The following is a 21,071-nucleotide window of genomic DNA, read 5'->3' on the forward strand; positions in this document are numbered from 1 at the left end:
CAGTCACGTTAGAGAGAACGCTAGGAAGACACATGCGTGTCGGGGTTATCCCTGACGGCCACTCGTATTCTGCCATCTTTTGAAGAATGCATTAATTGCGATTCTTACCAACCATCCACGATACTGAAACCATACTTTAATACGAGATAGTTGATATTTTACAATATAAAATGACTCACGTAGTTGTGGTTCTGTGTAGGGAGCCTAAGGCCTTGTTCATTTGAGATTATGACCATCGATTGTGATTTGTGAGCCCCCAACCAATTCAATTATTGGGGTCAAAATTACATTAATTTTGACCTAAAAAATCGTCCTGGGGTCTTATAATTTATTGTCACAATCTCAAACGAACAGGGCCGAAGATGAAGATCATTGAACAATTAACGATTTAAGGCGTGACAAACCTAATAGAATCCGTTAAAAGAGACTCAGACACTCCCTTTTAGTTTTAGATTGTGACAACCGACTGTAGTAGTCTGACACCGATTGTTGAAGTCCTGTGGCCTTGTTCGTTTGAGATTATGACAACCGATTGTGAGTGTCAACTGAAACTAATTATTAGACTCAAAATTAAGGACATGTTAGGCTACCATGATTTAATTTTTTTTAGGGCTAAAAATCAGGAAACAAAAAACTCTACTCAAAATAGGATCGACTTTTAAACATAATTTTGAGTCCAAAAATTAGTTTGGCACTCACCGGTAGTTGTCGTAATCTTAAATGACAGGGCCTTAATTTGGATCAATTTAGGGTATTAAATCAGATACAGCAATCTAAAATGAACAGGGCGTCAGATCCCAACGGGGCGTCAGATCCCAACGGGATCAATGGCAATGGGTTGGACTCGTCATCGTTGACACATTGCACACGTGGGACCCAACAGATTTTTAGTGCATTTCATGTGCATCAGAGCATAAATTTTAAGTGCATTTCATGTGCAACAGAGCGTAAATATTTAGTGCATTTCATGTGTAATAATTTCGGACCACAGGCCTTATACATGCTACATGTCAGAGGCCATAGGCCATGTGAATAATGCAAGACAAAATGGTGCATGACACTCCCCCCACACAATTTGCCAGCGCCAATGGTTTTTTATTTTTAAATGTTGCCAGCGCCAATGTTGATGTCAGAAAAGTCGTGCCCAAAAAAATGAGGGTTATAGGATGATTATAAACATGGTTTTAAATTTCGCCGAAATTAAGGATTTCGGTGGGGACCGAAACCGAAATTCACCGAAATTCCAAATTTCACCAATTACCAAAATTTGGCCGAAATTTCGTTTTAGTGGCATTTTTTTATTAAAAAAATTTGTTACAAAATTTCAGAATTTCCTAAATTTCGAAATTTCAAAGCTTAATACGAAATTTCAGATTTTGGTGGGGTCCGAAATAGGTACCGAAACCGTAATTTTAAACCTTGATTATAAATGCTTCAATATGTAGAGTTTCATTAGAGTGCGTCCAAATCAAAGGGTTGGGATCATCCTATGGCCCCCATTTTAGGGCATGCATGACCTATCCATCCCAAGAACCGGAAAATGAAAGGTTTTTATCATCCCCTCAAGTGGGGCTGCTATACTTTTTTGGGCACATGTGCATTGCATGTTCGTCCATCATATAAAAACTAGCTATAGAGAAATTCATATCTATAAAGTAAGGATCAAAAGAGAAATTATGTATAAGATATTAGTAACTTTAAAGAAATTTACATTTGCAATGTATTTAATTGTTAGTGGAAACTTTATATTTATACGGTTTTAATAACCCACCAAGTTTTTCCATTAAAATATTGAAGATAAGGTTTTAAATAACTTTTTTGTTGATATTCCTAGATGGGATTAACATAGTATAGATAGAATAAGGTTTTAAATAATCCTATATGGGCTTATGCGCATGATGTCCCAAGCTTTCCCCGTTTATCTATCTCCATGAGCAGTGTCCGGACCCGGCATTAGAAAGGCAAGAGAGACGATTTGAGATTTCAATATCCTCCTCTCACTCTACGACAGTACGATCTTGGATTTTAGACTGTCGGTGCCAAATACGGCCCATTGGTATTAAAGATTTTGGGGCTGAGAATGAGGTCTCTCTCGCTATGCAAAGTAAAAATAACTGTCGCTCTCCACTTCATTTTACTGTTGTGTGATGAGAAAGGTGCATGCAGAAAGGAAATTAAGGGGCGGCTTACATCACTCTTATTTCTTCTCTCTTAATGGCTGATTTTATTTGAATGAACCACCTTATCTACTCCAATAAGGGGATTTGCTAGGGATCACCATCACAGAAGACATTTCGTGGGCCGGCTGTTGCAAGAGAGAGCAGCCACATTGGCTCACTTTTCAACAGATTTTGTCATATACATTTAATTCATCCCAGGTGGCTGCACTCTCATACAACAGCTGGCCCGTGAAATGCCTTCTGCGATGGTCCCTAGCAAATCCCTAAAATAAGTGAAGTAGAAAAATTGGTATTAGGTTAATTAGTCGATATTTGGCTTTCGATTAGATGATATGGACCATTGATTGTGGGTCCAAGTGTAAAATGATGATGGTAGATTATACATTTAAATTGCGGGTTTCGCTAATGACTGCCCTTAGGCCACTCATTAAAGTGCATTGGAATTTGGAAATGATATTTTACACATCTTTTGATAATAAATTCACATAATAGGAGTATTTTTATCAGGCAATGTGTAGAATGATTGTGAAATATCATTTCCAATGCACCTTAACTAAGGGCACCCGTTAGCAAAACCCTTAAATCACAATGGTGATTGACAACAAGACAGACTTATCTCAAAAGCATAGTTTTAAAGCTCTAGCTAGACTGATAAAAACGACATAAAAAGCAGTTGGATTTTAATGAGCCAATAGTGACTAAGCGGAAATTAATTAACTTCGTATTCTCTGACGAGCATTTAACTAAGGGTCTGTTCAGTTGCGCTTATTTTGAGGAAAGGAAACGGAAAACGGGCTCTTTTTTCCTCGGAAAGCGCCAATCTGAAGTGGAATCCGCCGAATCCCACGTGGCAACTCACTTTCCGCCCTTTACAATCCGTAAAAAATAGTCGGATTTGTCACGGATTCTCACTAGGGAAACCGGAAAAAAGCAAGTCGCGTCCTCTTTTTTTGGTTTTGAGAATACGAAGCCCTAAACCCACATATCTTCGTCATCATCTTTGGTCTGTGGAGAGCAAAACTGCTGCCATCTTTTCCAATGCGGTGGTTTTCCGCTCTCCACTCCACTTTCCTCGAGAGGTAAGCTTCTTACCTCGTTCCTCTCTCCTCTTTCCTTATTTTATTTTTTATTTTTTCTGTTTTATTGGTGTTTTATCGCCATTTTTTAGGAGTTTTCTCATCAATTTCAGATGGAAAAGAAGAATGGGTTTCATGCACATTTTAATGGGGATTTATCACCATTTTTTAGGGGTTTTCAGTTTCAGATATTGGCAACTACCTGAAACTCTTTTTCAGAAAATGCACATTTGAATCTTTTTCTATTAATTCTTTCTCTACCAATGCAAAAACCGCTAATCTGCTTTTGATTTGATTAGATTTCCCTTTGGCTTTCTGCTTTTTGCAAAGTTCTAAAATATGATTAGGGCTTTATATGATGGTTCGGATTAGGGTTTAAGTGAAACCCTCTTTCATATGTTTTGATTTTTGAGCTTATTTTTTGAAACCTGTTTCAGATCTTGTGTGAAACCCCCTTTCATAATATTGTTTCTATACTGTTTCGTTTCTGTTTCATGGCAACTGAATGCGCACTCCTACTGCTTTCTTAACAGTTTCTTTTCCTTTCCATTTCCTTCTGCCACGTCATTTCCTTTTCCTTTTCGTTTCCTGCGCGCAACTGAACAGACCCTAAGGGCTTTTGTAAACAGTTGAGCATCATTTAATTGCCCTTGGAATTTGGAATTTACACATACTTTAAGCCTTTTACACACAGTTTGAGATTTTTTACTCAAATTATGTGAAAATTCAAGATCGTTAGCGCAATTAAATGATGCTTAACAAGTGCCATAAGGGCAGTCGTTGGCAAAACCCTTTAACTCATAATGAAACACTTTCAAAAAAGAGTTCTTTTAGGAAAATAAATACGAAAGTGAAAAATAAACAAAGATTTGATCATATTTACCACATAAGATAAAGAGCTCATTTTTTTTTTTTCTTCTTTTTGCAAAACAGATTTCCGTTTTGCTAGCAGCCTTAGGGATTGTCAATATCACAAAAAGTCATGTCACACATCTACTGGAGAGAACAGTGACCTCATATCAGATTTTTGTCTTCTAAGGTGATGATTCATTGATTCTCTCCTACAGCCGCGAAATAAGTACCCTGTTCATTTATTAAGGAGTGAGGACCACTGAATTACCGACCAACCTTCATGTTAGCGGGCACATGCCCACATGTGGTGTGACCCACTCAGTAGGCGCATATATCATTACATGGTTAATGTGGATAGTCTAAACTCTGATCTTCCAATATGATCAGTCAATTAGTGTAGATGCTTTGCTACAAGATCTATTTACGAGTTCGACTATCGGGGTAGGAGGAATCAAAATTAATTGTGCGTGTAAACGTTTGAAGACGGTGCGATATGTGGCATGCTACTTGCGTTGTGAACTTGTGAATATGATGTAACACCCCGGCCATTGTATAGATATAATCATGTTCTAGGCCAACACCCTCCCCGGTTTTAAAGTGCATCTATAAAGGGAAAGAGAGGGTCTGCAATTCTGCATATATATATATAGCTCAGGAATTTCCCCTCCCTTTCTAATATGGGATTCTACAATCCACCCCTTGAGGACCAAGCGTCCTTGTTGGCACACAGTACTAGAGGAGGTGTGGCTTTGATGCCATTCTGACATTCTGTAACGCACCGGCCACTGTGTAGATATAGTCCGGTTTTAGGTCGCAACCTTCCCCGGTTTTAAAACCCATCTATGAAAAGAAAGAGGGGCTCTTATATGATAGTGGTGTTATGAGTGGAGGTTTCCTAATGCCTAGGCATTGTAGATTATTGTAGGTTCATTATAAAGTAGAGACGCTTGCTTGAAGAAGTCACCAAGCTCATCATTTTTGTCTAACCCTCATTGGCTATAGAGGACTAAAAGTTATTGCTATTAATGCAAACAAGTATCATCATCGACTATTAATAATTAGGAATTTTCTAGACAATTTCGTGGAAAGCCATTTCGTGGCTGGCTTTTGCATGTGAGAACAGGCACACATGTTGATTTTTTAGCGGATTCTGTCTTATTCATTTTATTAACGTGAGCGGCTGTTCCCACATGCAAAATCCCGCCGCTAAATGGCTTTCTGCAAAATTGGCTAGCAAATCCATAATAATTATTGGGAAATTTTTAAGATTTTTTAATACTTGTTGATTTATGAGTATTGAAAACATGTTGATTTGTGTAGATTAATAGTTGTGAATCTTGTGATTATATTCTACTTAATATATATATGCAAGCTATTATTTCTTATTATTGTATTCTTACAATGATGCATGTTATAAAAATATGATAATTATCATGTAATTAATTACTAATTGTTGATAAAATGGACAACTACTTGCATATCAAGACGAGTCCAAGTGAGCATAACGAGCACAATTATGCAGAGGTGATAAATTATCCCAATTTCTTAGGAAATCAAGATGAAGTAAAGCATGTTCATGTTCAAATAACGTAAGCCGATGAGGATTTAGCTTGCATATATGGTGTAATAATATTCCAAACGTCGAGATTGTTTTGAGCTTTCTGGGATTAAACTACAAGTATTGGAGACTAATACCTAAAAATACATTGTTTATCTATACTCGTGTTAGTATGTGAGAACCCAGTCCCGTAGGAAACCTTCTGCCGTTGTAGAGACATTAGTCACCTCGTGCTCGAATAATGATCACTTGTTCTCTCTTGAATGTGCCAAAGTATTTCTGTCCTTTTTTAAAAAAAATTAGCTAGTCTTCAAAATTAATTGTCAAAAATAAGCCTAGAGTTGAGCATAAAGATATTTTAATTGCCCCATGTTGGGAGCATAAGACTTATATATTATTTTAAAATACCCTTCGAAACGTTTAAAATGATGTAAATCTCCCTTAAGAATGGTTTGGTTTAAGTCCTTTTCAAAAAAAAAGAATGGTTTGGTTTAAGAAAAAATATGACTTTAAAACAAAATTAGAGTGTCATGGATAAAATTTTGTCGTTCGATATGGTTTTACACTATTTAATAGTAAAATTGTTTGTTTGGTTTAAAAAAACCATTTGATAGGGTTTTACAACGATCAATATAACAAGGCCTTAAGATATAATATTTTCCTCTCTCTCTCTCTCTCTCTCTCTCTCTCTTAAGTGCAAATGAGATTAGATAAGGATTTGGGTTTTTCAAGTCACACATTTCGAAGGACATATATCATCTCCTCGCTCCCCTTTCCCTCTCTCGACAACTCCTTTGTATGTAGTAACTGTTAAAATATAAAAGATAAATAATGCCTTTCTCCAACAGCTTAAGCTATTGGAGAAGTTGGTAAGTTAACATGGTATCAAAGCCAAAGGTATCGAGTTCAAACCTCCCGGATAGCAAAAATCCACATACGATGGTCGGTCCAAAGTGGCACCACATGTGCCACGTGTTTGCCAAGTAGGCCACACGTGCGGGGGAGTGTTAAAATATAAAAGATAAATAATGCCTTTCTCCAGTTTAAGCTATTGGAGAAGTTGGTAAGTTAACAGTAACACAAAGTGAGACACCATCCATGAACAAATAAAAGCATAACATGTAACAACCACACTGCATCTACTCATTAACACCATAACATGTAACAAATGCACACCATTTGGCTAATATAAATGTTCATGACAATCCAGAAACAAGCAAGTCTTTCTATAAAAATTTTAAAAAAATAATAATTAAAAAGGCCAAAAGTGTGACTTATCACTATAAACTTATGGTTTATATGTGGGCCAGGGCTGTTTTATGAGGCTCCACAATTTAGTGACCTTCTCAGAGCCACTTCTCAAGGATGACTTATTTTTAGGAGAGGCTATTCAGAGAATATAAAGGTGAAGGAAGAGAAATAATCCATTTATGTTACTTCATTTTCTTCCAACCTCTTTTTTGTTTTCTAGATTTCTTTGTCACCTGTTTTGATTCATTAAAGTACAATGGCAGTCTAGAATTCTTAATGCTTTAGGTATTAGAAACATCCATTTGGCAGCTCATAAATTATGCAACTTTTTTTTCATGCTACTAAGTACCACATCGTAATATGAATTAAATGAAACAAGTGAAACATGGGAGTGGAGATATCAATTGCTATTATAAAACTTGTACAATTTGAATGAATGAAAATCTAAAGAACATATGTAAGTATGGCAAATTAAAAGTCTACTCTCCATGTGAGGAAAGACATATTTGTGATAAACATCCTCCATCACACATGATGTGTGTGTGTGTGTGTGTTGGATTACCAACCAGAGAATAGTTTTCATTCAATTGAGTTTATTGTGTTTTTTTTTTGTTAAACCATTCAAAGCCAAGGCCTAATTATCTCACTGATTACCATCAATTTTCCTTGTGGGTTGCTTCATTAGAATCCCAAAGTTGAAGTAAGTTTCAAGACAGGGAAGAAAGTGATTTGCATGTGTCTTTACATTTGACAAGAAAATAATAATAAATTAAGGCTGTTTTCAGCAATCATTTTCCGCTGTATTTTTGTTCTTTTTTTTGTTTGGTGGAGAACAAGAGAATGAAAATAATGGTGTTCAGCAAACTCGACCCACTGCCTGTTTCTCGAAATTCTGACTTTTGGAGTGGTAAAAGAAGGTAAACTCTCAAAGCAAAATGGAGTTGCTTCTAACGACTAACATTCTGTTTCGACTGCTCCGAAACTTGATAACCAGAAGTGTTAGCAAAATATTAAGCTTTTGGTAGATTGATGAGATTCATGATTGCGTCAAGGGGCATTCAGTCTTGCTCCAGGACGTACGTCAATCAGCTAGCTAATAGTTAGGCGGACCGGCTAGCGATAATTGGGGTGAACAGGACATCTCTAGAGATTTTTAATTTTCTTCCCCTTGATCTTCGCTTTGAGTTTATCTTTCTTTTCTTCTTTGTACTTTTCACCTCTTCTGTCCATGGTTTCAAAATTAATAATGTAACATTTTCAGGTATTACTGATTTGAAATCCGAAATTTCCGATTCTGGGTGAAATTTAAAACTTCTATCTAGGGGTTTGCCCCTTTGTTTTATAATATAGCATCTAATATTTTTTTATTTATTTGAAATGATAATGATTTATTAATTATCATTGTGACATGGTGGTCACAGGTTCGAGTCACAGAAACAGCCTCTCTGCAAAGCAAGTGTAAAGCTGCGAACATCTAGTCCTCCCCAGAACCCGCAATGGCAGGAGCATCGTGCACTGGGCTGCCCTTTTTTATAATGATTTATTAGTTAAAAAGGACTCACAACCAAGGGGGTTGAGAGCCCAACAAAAGTGAACAAAGTGAAGGTGGCAGGAAGTTGAAAAAAAAAATGATAAATGTTACCACACTAGTTCCATGATCGGGGGCCACTTGTTCAACAGAATGATCCAAACCATAATTTATCTGTTATCTTTTGATAAGGATTGCCCGTCCATCAAATTAAAGTCACTCATCATATAAGATCCTGTCTCTTGAATGCTCTTTTTTTTTTTCCAAAGCTAGTCGAAAAAATTGTGCGTGGTCAATCCAAAGTTGTTATGTACGCATCCAAACCATTTCAAAAATAGGTTACTTTGGACTGGTCAGTGATGGCTGTTACAGACTCACGAGAGAGAGAGAGAGAGAGAGAGAGAGAGTTGCATTAAATTGGAAAGAAACCCATCTCTGCTTTTTCTTGTTGGCATGGGATTTGAATGTGTGGCTCATTGATTTTTCCATCTCTCTTTTCGGTGCGTATTGTTGAGCATTAATAGCTAAAGCTACAGAATAACATCCCAGACAAAGTTGTGCCTTTGGGTGCAACTAAATTGCCTAATTTTTTTTTCTAGTTGGGGATGGGATAGTTTAAAGCACGCATAGGCCAAAAAGACAAGTCCGGTCAGATGCTTATTTCTGACTTGCACAAAAGAATCCATTAAAAACAAGGAAAAATTGTCAACTGGTGACAGAAAAATACGAAAATAGTGAATGGGTGACACCCTTTGACACCCTTTGAAAGTTGGTGAACGGAGGTCGAAACACCTTTTTCTGACATGGCCTTTTACCCAAATACCCCTCATGGCAAAAAGAACACGTTATACTAGATTTTTCTCTCTCTTACTTTTCACCTACCAAAGTTTACCGCCTACCTCTTGCAAATTTCTCCATTAACGCCTGAAACCCACGAAGTGTAAGTGAAGGTTAGTAGCTTATCTACTCTCTTAGGATTAGTGCTTCCATTAATGCGTTTGAACCCTGTCTTTAGTGTGTGATAATAACCCTGTCTGTATTGTGTGTGATAACCCTATCTTTATTGTGATTGATAACCCTATCTTATAACCCTTTTAAAATGGTGACTTAGGGCTTCTGCTTCTATTATCTCTGAAACTGTTCTTATAGAGTTGGTACCCTACTAATAAAGTTGGTATTAGTGTTTGATGACCCGAATATAGATGGTTTATGTAAACCCTTTTGTACATGAATCACAATTTTTTGCACTTGATAATCCCTTATTTGCTGTTGGTAAGTCCCATATATTTACTTGATAAACTTGTTTTGACACTTGATGTAGTTGTAGGTGTTGGATGTATATGGGAAGTATTTGTGCGCCTCCAGCAATGCCTTGATTGGACGGATTGTATATATTCCTTCGTCAGTACATGTAAGAGGCTTTTTTGTAGCTATACATGTTACTTTACAACTTATCCATGATTTAGTGTTCCCACAAAATTCATTTCATTGTACAGGGATATAAGACTTCAGGGCGTGATTCAATGGATGACAAAAATAAGTTGGACTCCGATCGGTTGGCGAACGAGCTAGTGTATCGTACACTTGACCATATCCCGTCAGAAGATATTGGGATGCTTTTAATCCCATGCTGTCAAGACTTTCATTGGGCTCTTGTGCTTGTTGATATGGTGAATAAAAAGATGGTCGAGTTCAACTCATGGAAGGGGACTCATTTCAGGAGCGAGCATCTCCCACTGTAAGTAAATTAACATCTTCCGTAACATTTAAAGTTACTTCCATATGTATAACACTCAATATTCCTTCGTTGTCATAAATTCAGGTAGCATTAATGAAGGAATATTTGAAGGGCCGGGGTTGCAACATCGATGACTTTCCATATTCACAGATGGATGGCTTCCGAAAGCAGAACAATGGGTGGGTTCAAACTTAAAACTTTCGATTTTTTGTTAGTATTCCTATCTCATTCGTAGTTAGCTTAAAAGTAACTCCATTCAATGCATGCTTTTATACATGGTTGATTGCGACGCTTTTGTCCTAAAAGCGATTGAGCATCTCTACCATGGTCAACCACTGAACTTTGGGCCGACAGACATTCATGAATTTCGGCTACAACTCTGTGAGAGATTTTTACGATGAGAGTTTGGGGACTGCACACTTATATAGGAACACCTTCTAATGTTGATGGATGTTTATTTTTTCTGATGATCAAACTTTATTTTTTAATGGAGATTGGCAGGGGATTTGTTAAATGGCAAGGGAAGTTGTTATGGTCTGTGTTTTTGTTTGTGAATGGGTGGAAAACTTGTAAATTGAAATAGGTTTAATGGAAGTGTGTTTGTGTTTGTGAATGGGTGGAGAACTTGGTTGGTGAAACAGGTTTTATGAAATTGTGAACTTGTTTATGAATGTGGAGAAGTTGTAAATGTAAGCAGGTTTTATGGAATTGTGAACTTGTTTATGAATGTGGAGAAGTTGTAAATGTAACCAGGTTTTATGGAAGTGTATTTGTGTTTGTGTTTCAATTTGAATATTGGAACTTGTAAATTTAAACAGGTTTTAGACATGTGTGTTTCTGGGTTGATAACCCACATTTGAAGGTTAATAACCAAAAAAAAGGGAGGTTGGTAACCTTAAGTTCCAATTCCAGCAACTTTACTCGGCTGGACAAATGGTTGGTGACCCTCTTTCTGGGTTGATAACCCACATTCGAAGGTTAATAACCCAAAAAAGGGAGGTTGGTAACCTTAAGTTCCAATTCCAGCAGCTTTACTCGGCTGGAAAAATGGTTGGTGACCCTCTTTCTGGGTTGATAACCCACATTCGAAGGTTAATAACCCAAAAAAAGGGAGGTTGGTAACCTTAAGTTCCAATTCCAGCAGCTTTACTCGGCTGGAAAAATGGTTGGTGACCCTCTTTCTGGGTTGATAACCCACATTCAAAGGTTAATAACCCAAAAAAATGGAGGTTGGTAACCTTAAGTTCCAATTCCAGCAGCTTTACTCGGCTGAAAAAATGGTTGGTGACCCTTTTTCTGGGTTGATAACCCACATTCCAAGGTCAATGACCCAAAAAATGGGATGTTGGTAACCTTAATTTTCAAGTCCAGCAGCTTCACTCCTCGGACGGAAAAATGGTTGGTGACCCTTTTTCTGGGTTGATAACCCACATTCCAAGGTCAATGACCCAAAAAATGGGAGGTTGGTAACCTTAATTTTCAAGTCCAGCAGCTTCACTCCTCGGACGGAAAAATGGTTGGTGACCCTTTTTCTGGGTTGGTAACCCACATTCCAAGGTCAATGACCCAAAAAATGGGAGGTTGGTAACTTTAATTTTTCGGTCTATCACCCACTTTCGAATGTTGGTAACCTCGTTTTGAGGGAGTCGATAACCTGGATTTTGAATTCCAGTAGCTTTATCAACCAAGGGAATGGGTTGATGATCCAATTTTGAGTGTTCATAACCTCACTTCCGATTGGTTGATGACTTATTTTGGGGGAGTCGATAACCTAGATTTTGGTTGATAACCTAGGGAATTGGTTGATAATCCTATTGTTTGTGCCGGTAATCCAATTCTGACTGTTGATAAGTCCCTTTTCATGGTTTAGATGTAGGAGAGCGACAACTAAATAGAGAACAAATAGCATATCTATATCCAAAAAAATTGTTTATGTATTGATGTTCCAATTACAACCATTCTTTACAAAATAACAAAAAAGAAGTCATCACAATATCTGAGAAGTTTGTATGTTCAAGGGACCGTACTTCATATTCATGAATCCCAACTCGATAAGCTGTATACTGGCGGCTCTCTTCCCTCGCTAATGTTATATGTTCTTATGTGTAATGAGTCAACTTTGTTTGCCAACTATGACCCAATTTCTGACGCTTTTTGAATGAAGTCTGTAGTCTGATGTCTACTGTGCTCTACCAATGATGCAATCGGCAATCTTCTTGCATCCTTCAGGACAACATTGAAACACTCCGATCTATTTGTAGTCAATACATCATACCTATTCCCCTTAAAATAAAAACTAGCCCAGTGTTCGTTCGCAATGTCACTTATCCACTTGTGTGCACGTTCATTCCTCACCTTAATCTTCTCCATTGTTTCTCTGAACACACTCTCTCTCAAAGTCCGTGCGGCTTTCCAAAACAATCTCTCAAGTAGAACATCTTTGAACTCGGATCGCAAATTGGCGGCGAGGTGACGCATGCAATAACTATGATGAGAATTGGGAAATATATTAGGCACTGCCTGCAACAACCCCTTATGTCGATCGGAGCATATGGTGAATATGTTCATCTCCGCTGCCAATACGTACTGCCTCAGCAACATAAAAAACCACCTCCAACTATTTTCGTTCTCCGTCTCAACAACCCCAAATGCTAATGGATATAAACCGTTGTTACCATCGACCCCGATTGCAATCAATAAGATTCCTAGATACTTCCCTCGCAGATGTGTCCCATCAACCAAAATTATAGGCCTGAGTGTTCGATGAAAAGACCGTATGCTAGGACCAAATGTCCAAAATAAGCGAACAAATCTATCATCTCCCCTAGGTCGTAAATCTCTGGCTCTGAAAACACGCATATAGCTGCTGGGATTTCTTCTCATCATCTGAATTGTAAGTGCAGGTAATATTCGATAAGAGTCCTCCACATTCTCACACTTAATCTCAAGTATGATATTCATCGCGTTGTACGCCTTCCAATAGCTTATAATTATACCCCAATGCATCTTGATATATTCTCGTATCATCCTCGTCCTCACATCATCTGGGTAAGCAAATAAGCGTAAACATGTCTCAGCAACCCAAGCTGCTATGACAAGAGGGTGATCATTGCCCCTTAATTTAGTTCTACACGTATGGTCGGGGACAAACGACTTCACTAACACACAGGTCATATGATTAGTACCCGTTATACGCCATTTCCAACCCTCTACCTTGCATCGAACGGCATACTTCTTCGGTGTTGACTTTGACCTCACGAACATAAACTTCTGCCGAATAGCGTACTCTTTGACAACCTTTTTGAAGTGTTGCATATAGAAAATATTGCCCCAACCGTTAACTGCTCAAACTGAAGATTATTAGTATCTACATCATGGGCCCCAACAAACATCTCATCTGCTTTCATTGGCCAACTACTGTTAGTCGGAACCGGTTGAGATCTCTATCTGATAGCAGAATCCGCACTGAAAGGCTGAGCGCATGGACTAACACCGATATTTCCATAATTGTCATCATCATCATCATCCTCCTCCTCCTCATCATCATCATCATCATCACTACCATCGTCATTATCATCATCATTTATTTCTTCTTCTAAATCTAAACCCCCCACACAGAAACCGTCTTCAAAAACATTACTGAAGTCCACTTCAAGATCTCCCACATTTTGGAAGTCATCAATACCTCCACAAACATGGTTGCCATACAAATCACTTGCCAATGTTTCATTTAAGTCAATTTCAGACCTGCATAGTTCGGCAATATATAATCAAGTTGGATCCATATGAATTATAAATTGAAATATGGAAGTATTCAAACATTGCCAAATAACTACAATACCTTATGACAGGTTCTGCTGGAGCACCTCTGATCTCTTCACTAACATATCTCCCATCAAATTCACTTTCGTAGTCTTTTTGCAAGTCCACTTCAAAACGAAGACGTTTTTGGGACGGAATCGAAGTAGAAGGAATGCTACGATTAAGAGAGGGTCTCCTAGTGCAGAGTTTGTTTGGGGGAAGCATTGACGAATTCAATGAATTAATACATTTATCATTTATGCTCTTAGTTATGTATATCATCACAGAATTGAACATGTATCTGTCAAACATCCTTAACATTGTTTGGAGGACATCATCATCATCGACGTCGATTAAAGTGACTATATATGGATCCACAACATATCGACATTTTATTGATAGTAAAACCTGCCTTTCTATAACACCAATCCTTCTTCGGATTGCAGCTTCAAATTCATCGAAATTGATTCCGCGGCTGACAGATAACAATGTCTTCTTCCCTCCGACGTATTCCCAAGAAACATCATCCTTCAAATCTCCATCATAGTGTAAAAGAAGAGAAACCATTGTTTCGGACATTTTTATAAAATTCTAAATAGGGGTTCTAAACAGAGTTGTTACTAAAAGGGGATCTTCATATCTTCTTGAGGGGTATTCAAGTGTACACAATGGGTTACCAAGTTCATAATGGACTCTAAATGGGGTTTTACTACCTCAATTGGGGTTTGAAAGTCAGTCCACAAGGTGTTCTAAGAGATTATCAGCTACCTAATGAGGGATTCAAGTCCGTACGGAGGCTTCTGTAAAGGGTAATCAAGTTGCAAATTAGGGGTTTTCAACTCTCTACACAAGGGGGTTTTCAAGTTTCTAAAGGGATTACCAAGTACATAGAAGGGGAGTTACCAACAATGTACAAGGGCTTTTCAACACTCTCCAAGGGGGTTACCAAGCCTCTCCGAGGTGTATCAAGTGTCAAAACAAGTTTATCAGGTAAATATATGGGACTTATCAACAGCAAATAAGGGATTATCAAGTGCAAAAAATTGTGATTCATGTACAAAAGGGTTTACATAAACCATCTATATTCGGGTCATCAAACACTAATACCAACTTTATTAGTAGGGTACCAACTCTATAAGAACAGTTTTAGAGATAATAGAAGCAGAAGCCCTAAGTCACCATTTTAAAAGGGTTATAAGATAGGGTTATCAATCACAATAAAGATAGGGTTATCACACACAATACAGACAGGGTTATTATCACACACTAAAGACAGGGTTCAAACGCATTAATGGAAGCACTAATCCTAAGAGAGTAGATAAGCTACTAACCTTCACTTACACTTCGTGGGTTTCAGGCGTTAATGGAGAAATTTGCAAGAGGTAGGCGGTATACTTTGGTAGGTGAAAAGTAAGAGAGAGAAAAATCTAGTATAACGTGTTTTTTTTGCCATGAGGGGTATTTGGGTAAAAGGCCATGTCAGAAAAAGGTGTTTCGACCTCCGTTCACCAACTTTCAAAAGGGTGTCACCCATTCACTATTTTCGTATTTTTCTGTCAGAAAAAAAATACTCTACTTCAAATTGAGTTTTTTCTTTCTTATTTTTGAGGGGTGTTTTATGCTCCCATCTCTTCAAATCTCTTACAATTGGCACTAATATTTCATGGAATATGTTTTCAAGGTTGCCAAACATCCCCTATATATGGAAGTCTCTTTGTATATTATCAAAACATGGGTAAGGGCACCACCCATTAAGGTGCATTGGAAACTTAATTTTACACACTCGTTAGCAAATGATAAATGCGCCCCTTTTCATCACTTGGGACACTAAGTTGCATTGCACGTGGCAATCAAGTCCGTTCATTCCTTCAAATGTGAAATACATCAGCCCCTTTGCGGTCATAGATACACTGTAGCTGGGTGTCCCAAGTAATGAAAAGGGGCGCATTTATCATTTCCCAATTATAAAGTGAAGTACCCTCCTATATTTTTGTGTAGACAATTAAAGAAGAAAACCTAGGCCCATGAGAGAGAGAGAGAGAGAGAGAGAGGGGGGTGGGGTCCTCAATTAACTCCACCTTAGAATTAGCATTTTGCATATATTTTGTAATTTTTCTGTTTCCTTGCCATCCACAATCAACAACAAATACTCTAAGTTTTCCTTTTATTAAATAAAAAGATAGATATTAGCATCCATTTTTTCACTTCATATGTCAGAGACAACTATAATAAGCCTAGTATAGCATTTAATAATAAAAAAAAAAAAAAAACCATAGACGTGGGACAAGCGGGCGATCCGACCGCTCATCGGTGTAACATTGCACCATACGGAGCAAACAAGACCGTTCACATATTCAACTCCGTCTATATCCAAGGTATAAAAATGGCTAAGAACAGTACTATAACCAGCACCACATTATGCCTTGAAGAATTACTCCCTTCCCTTGATCCTGCATATTTAGAGAAGTAAACGGAAAATATGAAAAATTAATTATCAGGCCTATCGATTAACAGCTTGAGCGTTAATTAAGAATTCGGATAAGATTTAAAAAAAAATAGAAATGGGAAAGAGAAAAGGTTGGTTTTGAGCGAAAATGAAAAATGAAATTTTCTTATAATTCTTTCTAGTGTTTTTATTAAAACTTTGAGTTTTCATATGTTCCAAGCTAAGATACGAAGTTCATAATAAAATAAAAAAGTAATCATAAGTATCCGCTTAAGTTAGAGTCAGACAAATGAATGGATAGGATCATCGAATAATATGGGTCCACCATTTTTATTTACTTTTAAATAATTGCAAGTACAAGTAGACACTGTATCATTTTTTGTCAAGAAAATTAGGGAAGTGACAAATCGGCCCCTTTTGATTACTTGGGACACCCAGCAGCAGTGTATCAACGACTGCAGAGGGGCTGATGTACTTCATGTCACAAGGATTCAATGGGGCTGATTGCCACGTACACTGCTGCTGGGTGTCTCAAGGACTCAAAATGGGCGGATATATCACTTCCCTAAAAATTATCCTTTGAAAGTAATCTTTGAAACTTTCATTGTGATAGGGATAGGTCATTGCAATTGTTGGTCCTGAACGATGAATTCCTAGCATGCACGGATCGATTATCAGCTCGCATTGACTATGTCCGTGCCCTTTGTACACACCGCCATCCATTTCAGAAAAAAAAAAAAAAATTATCCTTTGCAAAAATAGATTTTGAATTGATGCAAAGACTAACTAAAACGCAACAGAAATGATTACAAAATTATATATTTTATGTAAATTTCTTCAAAACACTACTGATAACAGTTCGGTGTACAACTTACCCTCATGTTTCGAGTTAGAATCATTCTTACCAGCTTGATTTGAGTTAGAACCGGAGTTAGAACCATTCGATGAAACAGGGGGTGGTGGTGCACCCAGGCCAAACCCGAGATTATGACAATCCACTCCAAAATAACCTATGAAATAAGAGGAAAAAAACCCACATGAAAATTTTCTAACAATATTATTAAATTAATTTTCATTTTAATAAATATAAGAAGGATAGAAGTGTTACATTGTTTCATACACGCCATGCTCGTCAAATTCAGTAAATTTGCAGAACCTTCTTTGCAATTGCAACTGAAAAATGGAAATGCAGTGGTTTTTGCACAAATTCCATCACCACAGAATGTATAGTTACAAGCTGCAACACAGAAATTATTTTATTTAATTTCATATGTAATAATAAAGAAAGTCTTCTCAAAATCAAACTACAAATTACAATCTCTCTTTATATAACATCATTAACTAGGAGATTAAGTACGCGCGCGCACCCACCTCTTTGTCAGATATATTATGTATTATAAATAGAAAAACAAGTGTATTCTTTTCCAAAAATTTCTTGAATTCTTTACAAAATATTTCCCTAAATAATTGAACATTTGCCTCACTAAATTATTCCTTAATCACTACAAGAAAAAACCCTTTTTGCGACGGATAATTAACCATCTCATCTATAGTGACGTTCTTTTTTGCCGCCAAAGAAGGTTTTTCTTGTGGTGAATTTGAACTTTGTGATAGTGAACAGAGTCATTCGTTTAGTGAAGCCTCCTCCAAACGGGCGATATTACGAAAATCCCATACGTCGAATAATCCCAGTCATTGTAATTTGCTTTTATAATTAAGCAAACAAATAGGAGGCTTATCATTCATTAGGCAATGGAAGCTTTTCTTGAAAAAAAAAAAAAAAAAAAAAACTAATAAAAATAAAATTATCTATGATTAATGAGAGTTTACGGTCCGATAAATTGACGGGTGGTAACAAGGGAATCGGAGATGGAGGCGGAGGAGGAGAGGCGCTCCCACAGTCGAAATCGATAGTGCCTGTACATACACCATAATACCATCAACTATTACTTTCTCATTTTTAAAAAAATCAAACCTACAAACTCTCACAATTCCATGATAAAAAGGAAAAACAAAACTGGAAATTAGTGTCAGATGGAAAACAAACACTTAATCCGCATGGGCTCCGTTTCTTCGACGTAAAATGGCCGTAAAACCAATTTTACGCCCATTTTTTTTAACTTAAAATGGGAGTAAAAATTGTTTTACGGCCCATTTTATATCCAAAGAAATGGAGGCATAACAATTTATATTTTTTCCATAATGTTCTATGGGACTGTTTGGATGCAAGGGTAGTTTTACTTAAAAACAATTTTTGTCCGAAAATGTTTTTCAGCATGAGGAATGCTAAACTGACAGGCGCCTTGTAGCCTTGTAGAAACTTGTTACAAGGGCGCCACCATTGGATCCACGTCATCCTGAGCTCATTTAAAGGGCACTGAAAACTTTAGAAGCAAATGACGTGGATCCAATGGCGACGCCCTTGTAACCGGTTTCTGCAAGGGTGTCTGTCAGTTTAGCATCTCTCCTGTTCGATGAAAATGAAAAATATTCAGCTGTAGAAGTTTTGGGAGCCGAAATCACTTTCTCCCCTACGTAAATTTTTACGCCCTTTTTTTGTTTTATGTTGAAAGATTTGGGGTTAAAATTGAAAAAAAATTCCTTTTTTCTAAGTTATTTCCCACACTACTAGATCCTGGAATTTTTTTTCCCATGGAAAAGTTCCCTAAATAGAAAATTACAAGGCACAATATACCCATGGACAAGATCACCACAGACATGCAGAGGGTCCACATGGTACGATGATTGTTAGGCAAGCATCTAAAAAGTGGTTTCACTGATTTTGTAGGCCCCAAAGTGAGTATAGCGATAAAAATCCTATATATATATAGTTTGTGTGCAGCTGCACAAATAAGCTATATGTGCATGGCTGCACAAACCATGGTGGAGGCCACATTTTTTGGGGATCCAAAGCATTCATTTGGAAGGCCCTTCTATGGATAGGGTGTGTACCAAAAATCAGCCCTATAGGATCATCCTATTCTAACCCAATCAAAGTAAGAGGAGAAAATGGACGGACACTGTTTCTTCCCATTTTTTTCCTCCACAAATGGCAAGGTTAGGATGATCCTAAAGAGCTGATTTTTTGTACACACCCTATCCATGGAAGAGCCTTCCAAATAAATGCTTTGGATCCACAAAAAATGTGCCCCCCCCCCCCCCCCCCCCCATGGTTTGTGCACCATGCACAGATGGCTTATCTGTGCAGTTGCACACAAACCATATTTGCCTCCACATTTCGAATGGTTAGGATGATCCTATGGATCTGATTTTTTGTGGACACCCTATCTATGTGAGGGCCTTAAAAATGAATGGTTTGGATCACCCAAATAATGTGGCCCCCAATGTATTTTAAGCTAGTGTGTAGATAACTTATCTACACATGTGTAGGAACCGTTCTCTCTCTCTCTCTCTCTCTCTCTCTCTCTCTCTCTCTCTCTCTCTCTATATATATATATATATATATATATATATATATATATATATATATATATATATATATATATATGGATTTGTATCAATTTAGACGAACCCAACTAGTGTTAGGATTAGACTTAGTCAATTTGAGCCAAGTAGATTGTTAACTTACCAACTTCTCCGAGAAAAGCGTTATGTATCTTTTATACTTTAACACTCCCCTGCACGTGTAGCCCACTTGGCAAACACATGGCACATGTGGTCCCGCTTTTGGCCGACCATCTCAGGTGGATTTTTGCTATTCGGGAGGTTTGAACTCGAGACCTTTTGCTCTAATACCATGTTAACTTACCAATTTCTCCAAAAGCTAAGCTTTTGGAGAAAGGTGTTACTTATCTTTTCTACTTTAACATAGATCCTTTCGCGTTCTTCATAAAAAAAATTCTAAAGAATTCATTAGCCGACCCCAACTCATATGGGACAAAGGCTTAGTTGAGTTGAGAGAGAGAGAGAGAGAGACTAACAGTTAGGAAGAACGCATGGAGGGAGAGTAAATGACCCAATCTCTATCTGCTTCCATCCTTGTTTACACTCGCAATCAATAGGAAGGTTCGAACCATTTGAAGAAGCCTGACATGTCCCTTCCCCACAATTTACAACAGCACACAAAGCAGCTACACCAAAAATCACCCTTCTTAGTGCCTAACAAGAAAAGACCCAAAACCAAAACAAACAGTAATAAAGAAAAAAAAAAGTCCTAACTCCCAAATAAGTACCTGTAATAGGATCAGGGAGGGTCAAGGAATAAGAAGCTCGAAAGCAACCACTTAGCAAGAAGAAATGTAGAATACATAAAGAAAATACTGTTAGAGTAGAGCCCCCCATGGCTTTAGCAATGACAAAGTGGGCCCTTCAAGAAGTTAAGGAGTACAATGCTTTGCGAAGAGTTTTAAAGAGCAGCAGAGGCACATGGTGCCAAAGCATAGAGCATAAGTTGGGAGGTAGGACCAATGGTGATGGATTATTATTGTGTTTATTCCTAAGCAGCAAGACGGGTTTTACCAGGATGAGTAGAACCAAAAACAAGGAATTTTGAGGCACAAGATACAAATTTTGGAATGTCAAAGTACCTCTTTTTAATAGCTTCGGCCGACCCTACTTACTTGACATTTTGATGATCTGAACCGTTCATCTAGAGTGGACTGCCATGCAATTGAGATGACT

At 37.5% G+C, this 21,071-nt stretch overlaps 1 protein-coding gene across 1 annotated transcript; it reads right to left on the reverse strand.

The window, feature by feature from the left end:
* Positions 1 to 16,206: 16,206 nt before the first annotated feature.
* LOC143859721 (uncharacterized) lies at positions 16,207 to 20,803 on the reverse strand. Its single transcript, XM_077370372.1, has 6 exons — positions 20,624 to 20,803; positions 20,372 to 20,521; positions 18,261 to 18,347; positions 17,539 to 17,667; positions 17,336 to 17,440; positions 16,207 to 16,434 (listed from the first exon to the last, which is right to left on the reverse strand). The coding sequence occupies exons 1-6, from the start codon at positions 20,730 to 20,732 to the stop codon at positions 16,349 to 16,351; spliced, it is 666 nt and encodes a 221-aa protein (XP_077226487.1). The 5' UTR covers positions 20,733 to 20,803; the 3' UTR covers positions 16,207 to 16,348.
* Between the last annotated feature and the right edge of the window lie 268 nt (positions 20,804 to 21,071).

Source organism: Tasmannia lanceolata, unplaced genomic scaffold (genome assembly GCF_043159265.1).
Source record: "Tasmannia lanceolata isolate RefF3 unplaced genomic scaffold, GAP_Taslan_0.1 ptg000003l, whole genome shotgun sequence".
Taxonomy (NCBI): Eukaryota; Viridiplantae; Streptophyta; class Magnoliopsida; order Canellales; family Winteraceae; genus Tasmannia; species Tasmannia lanceolata.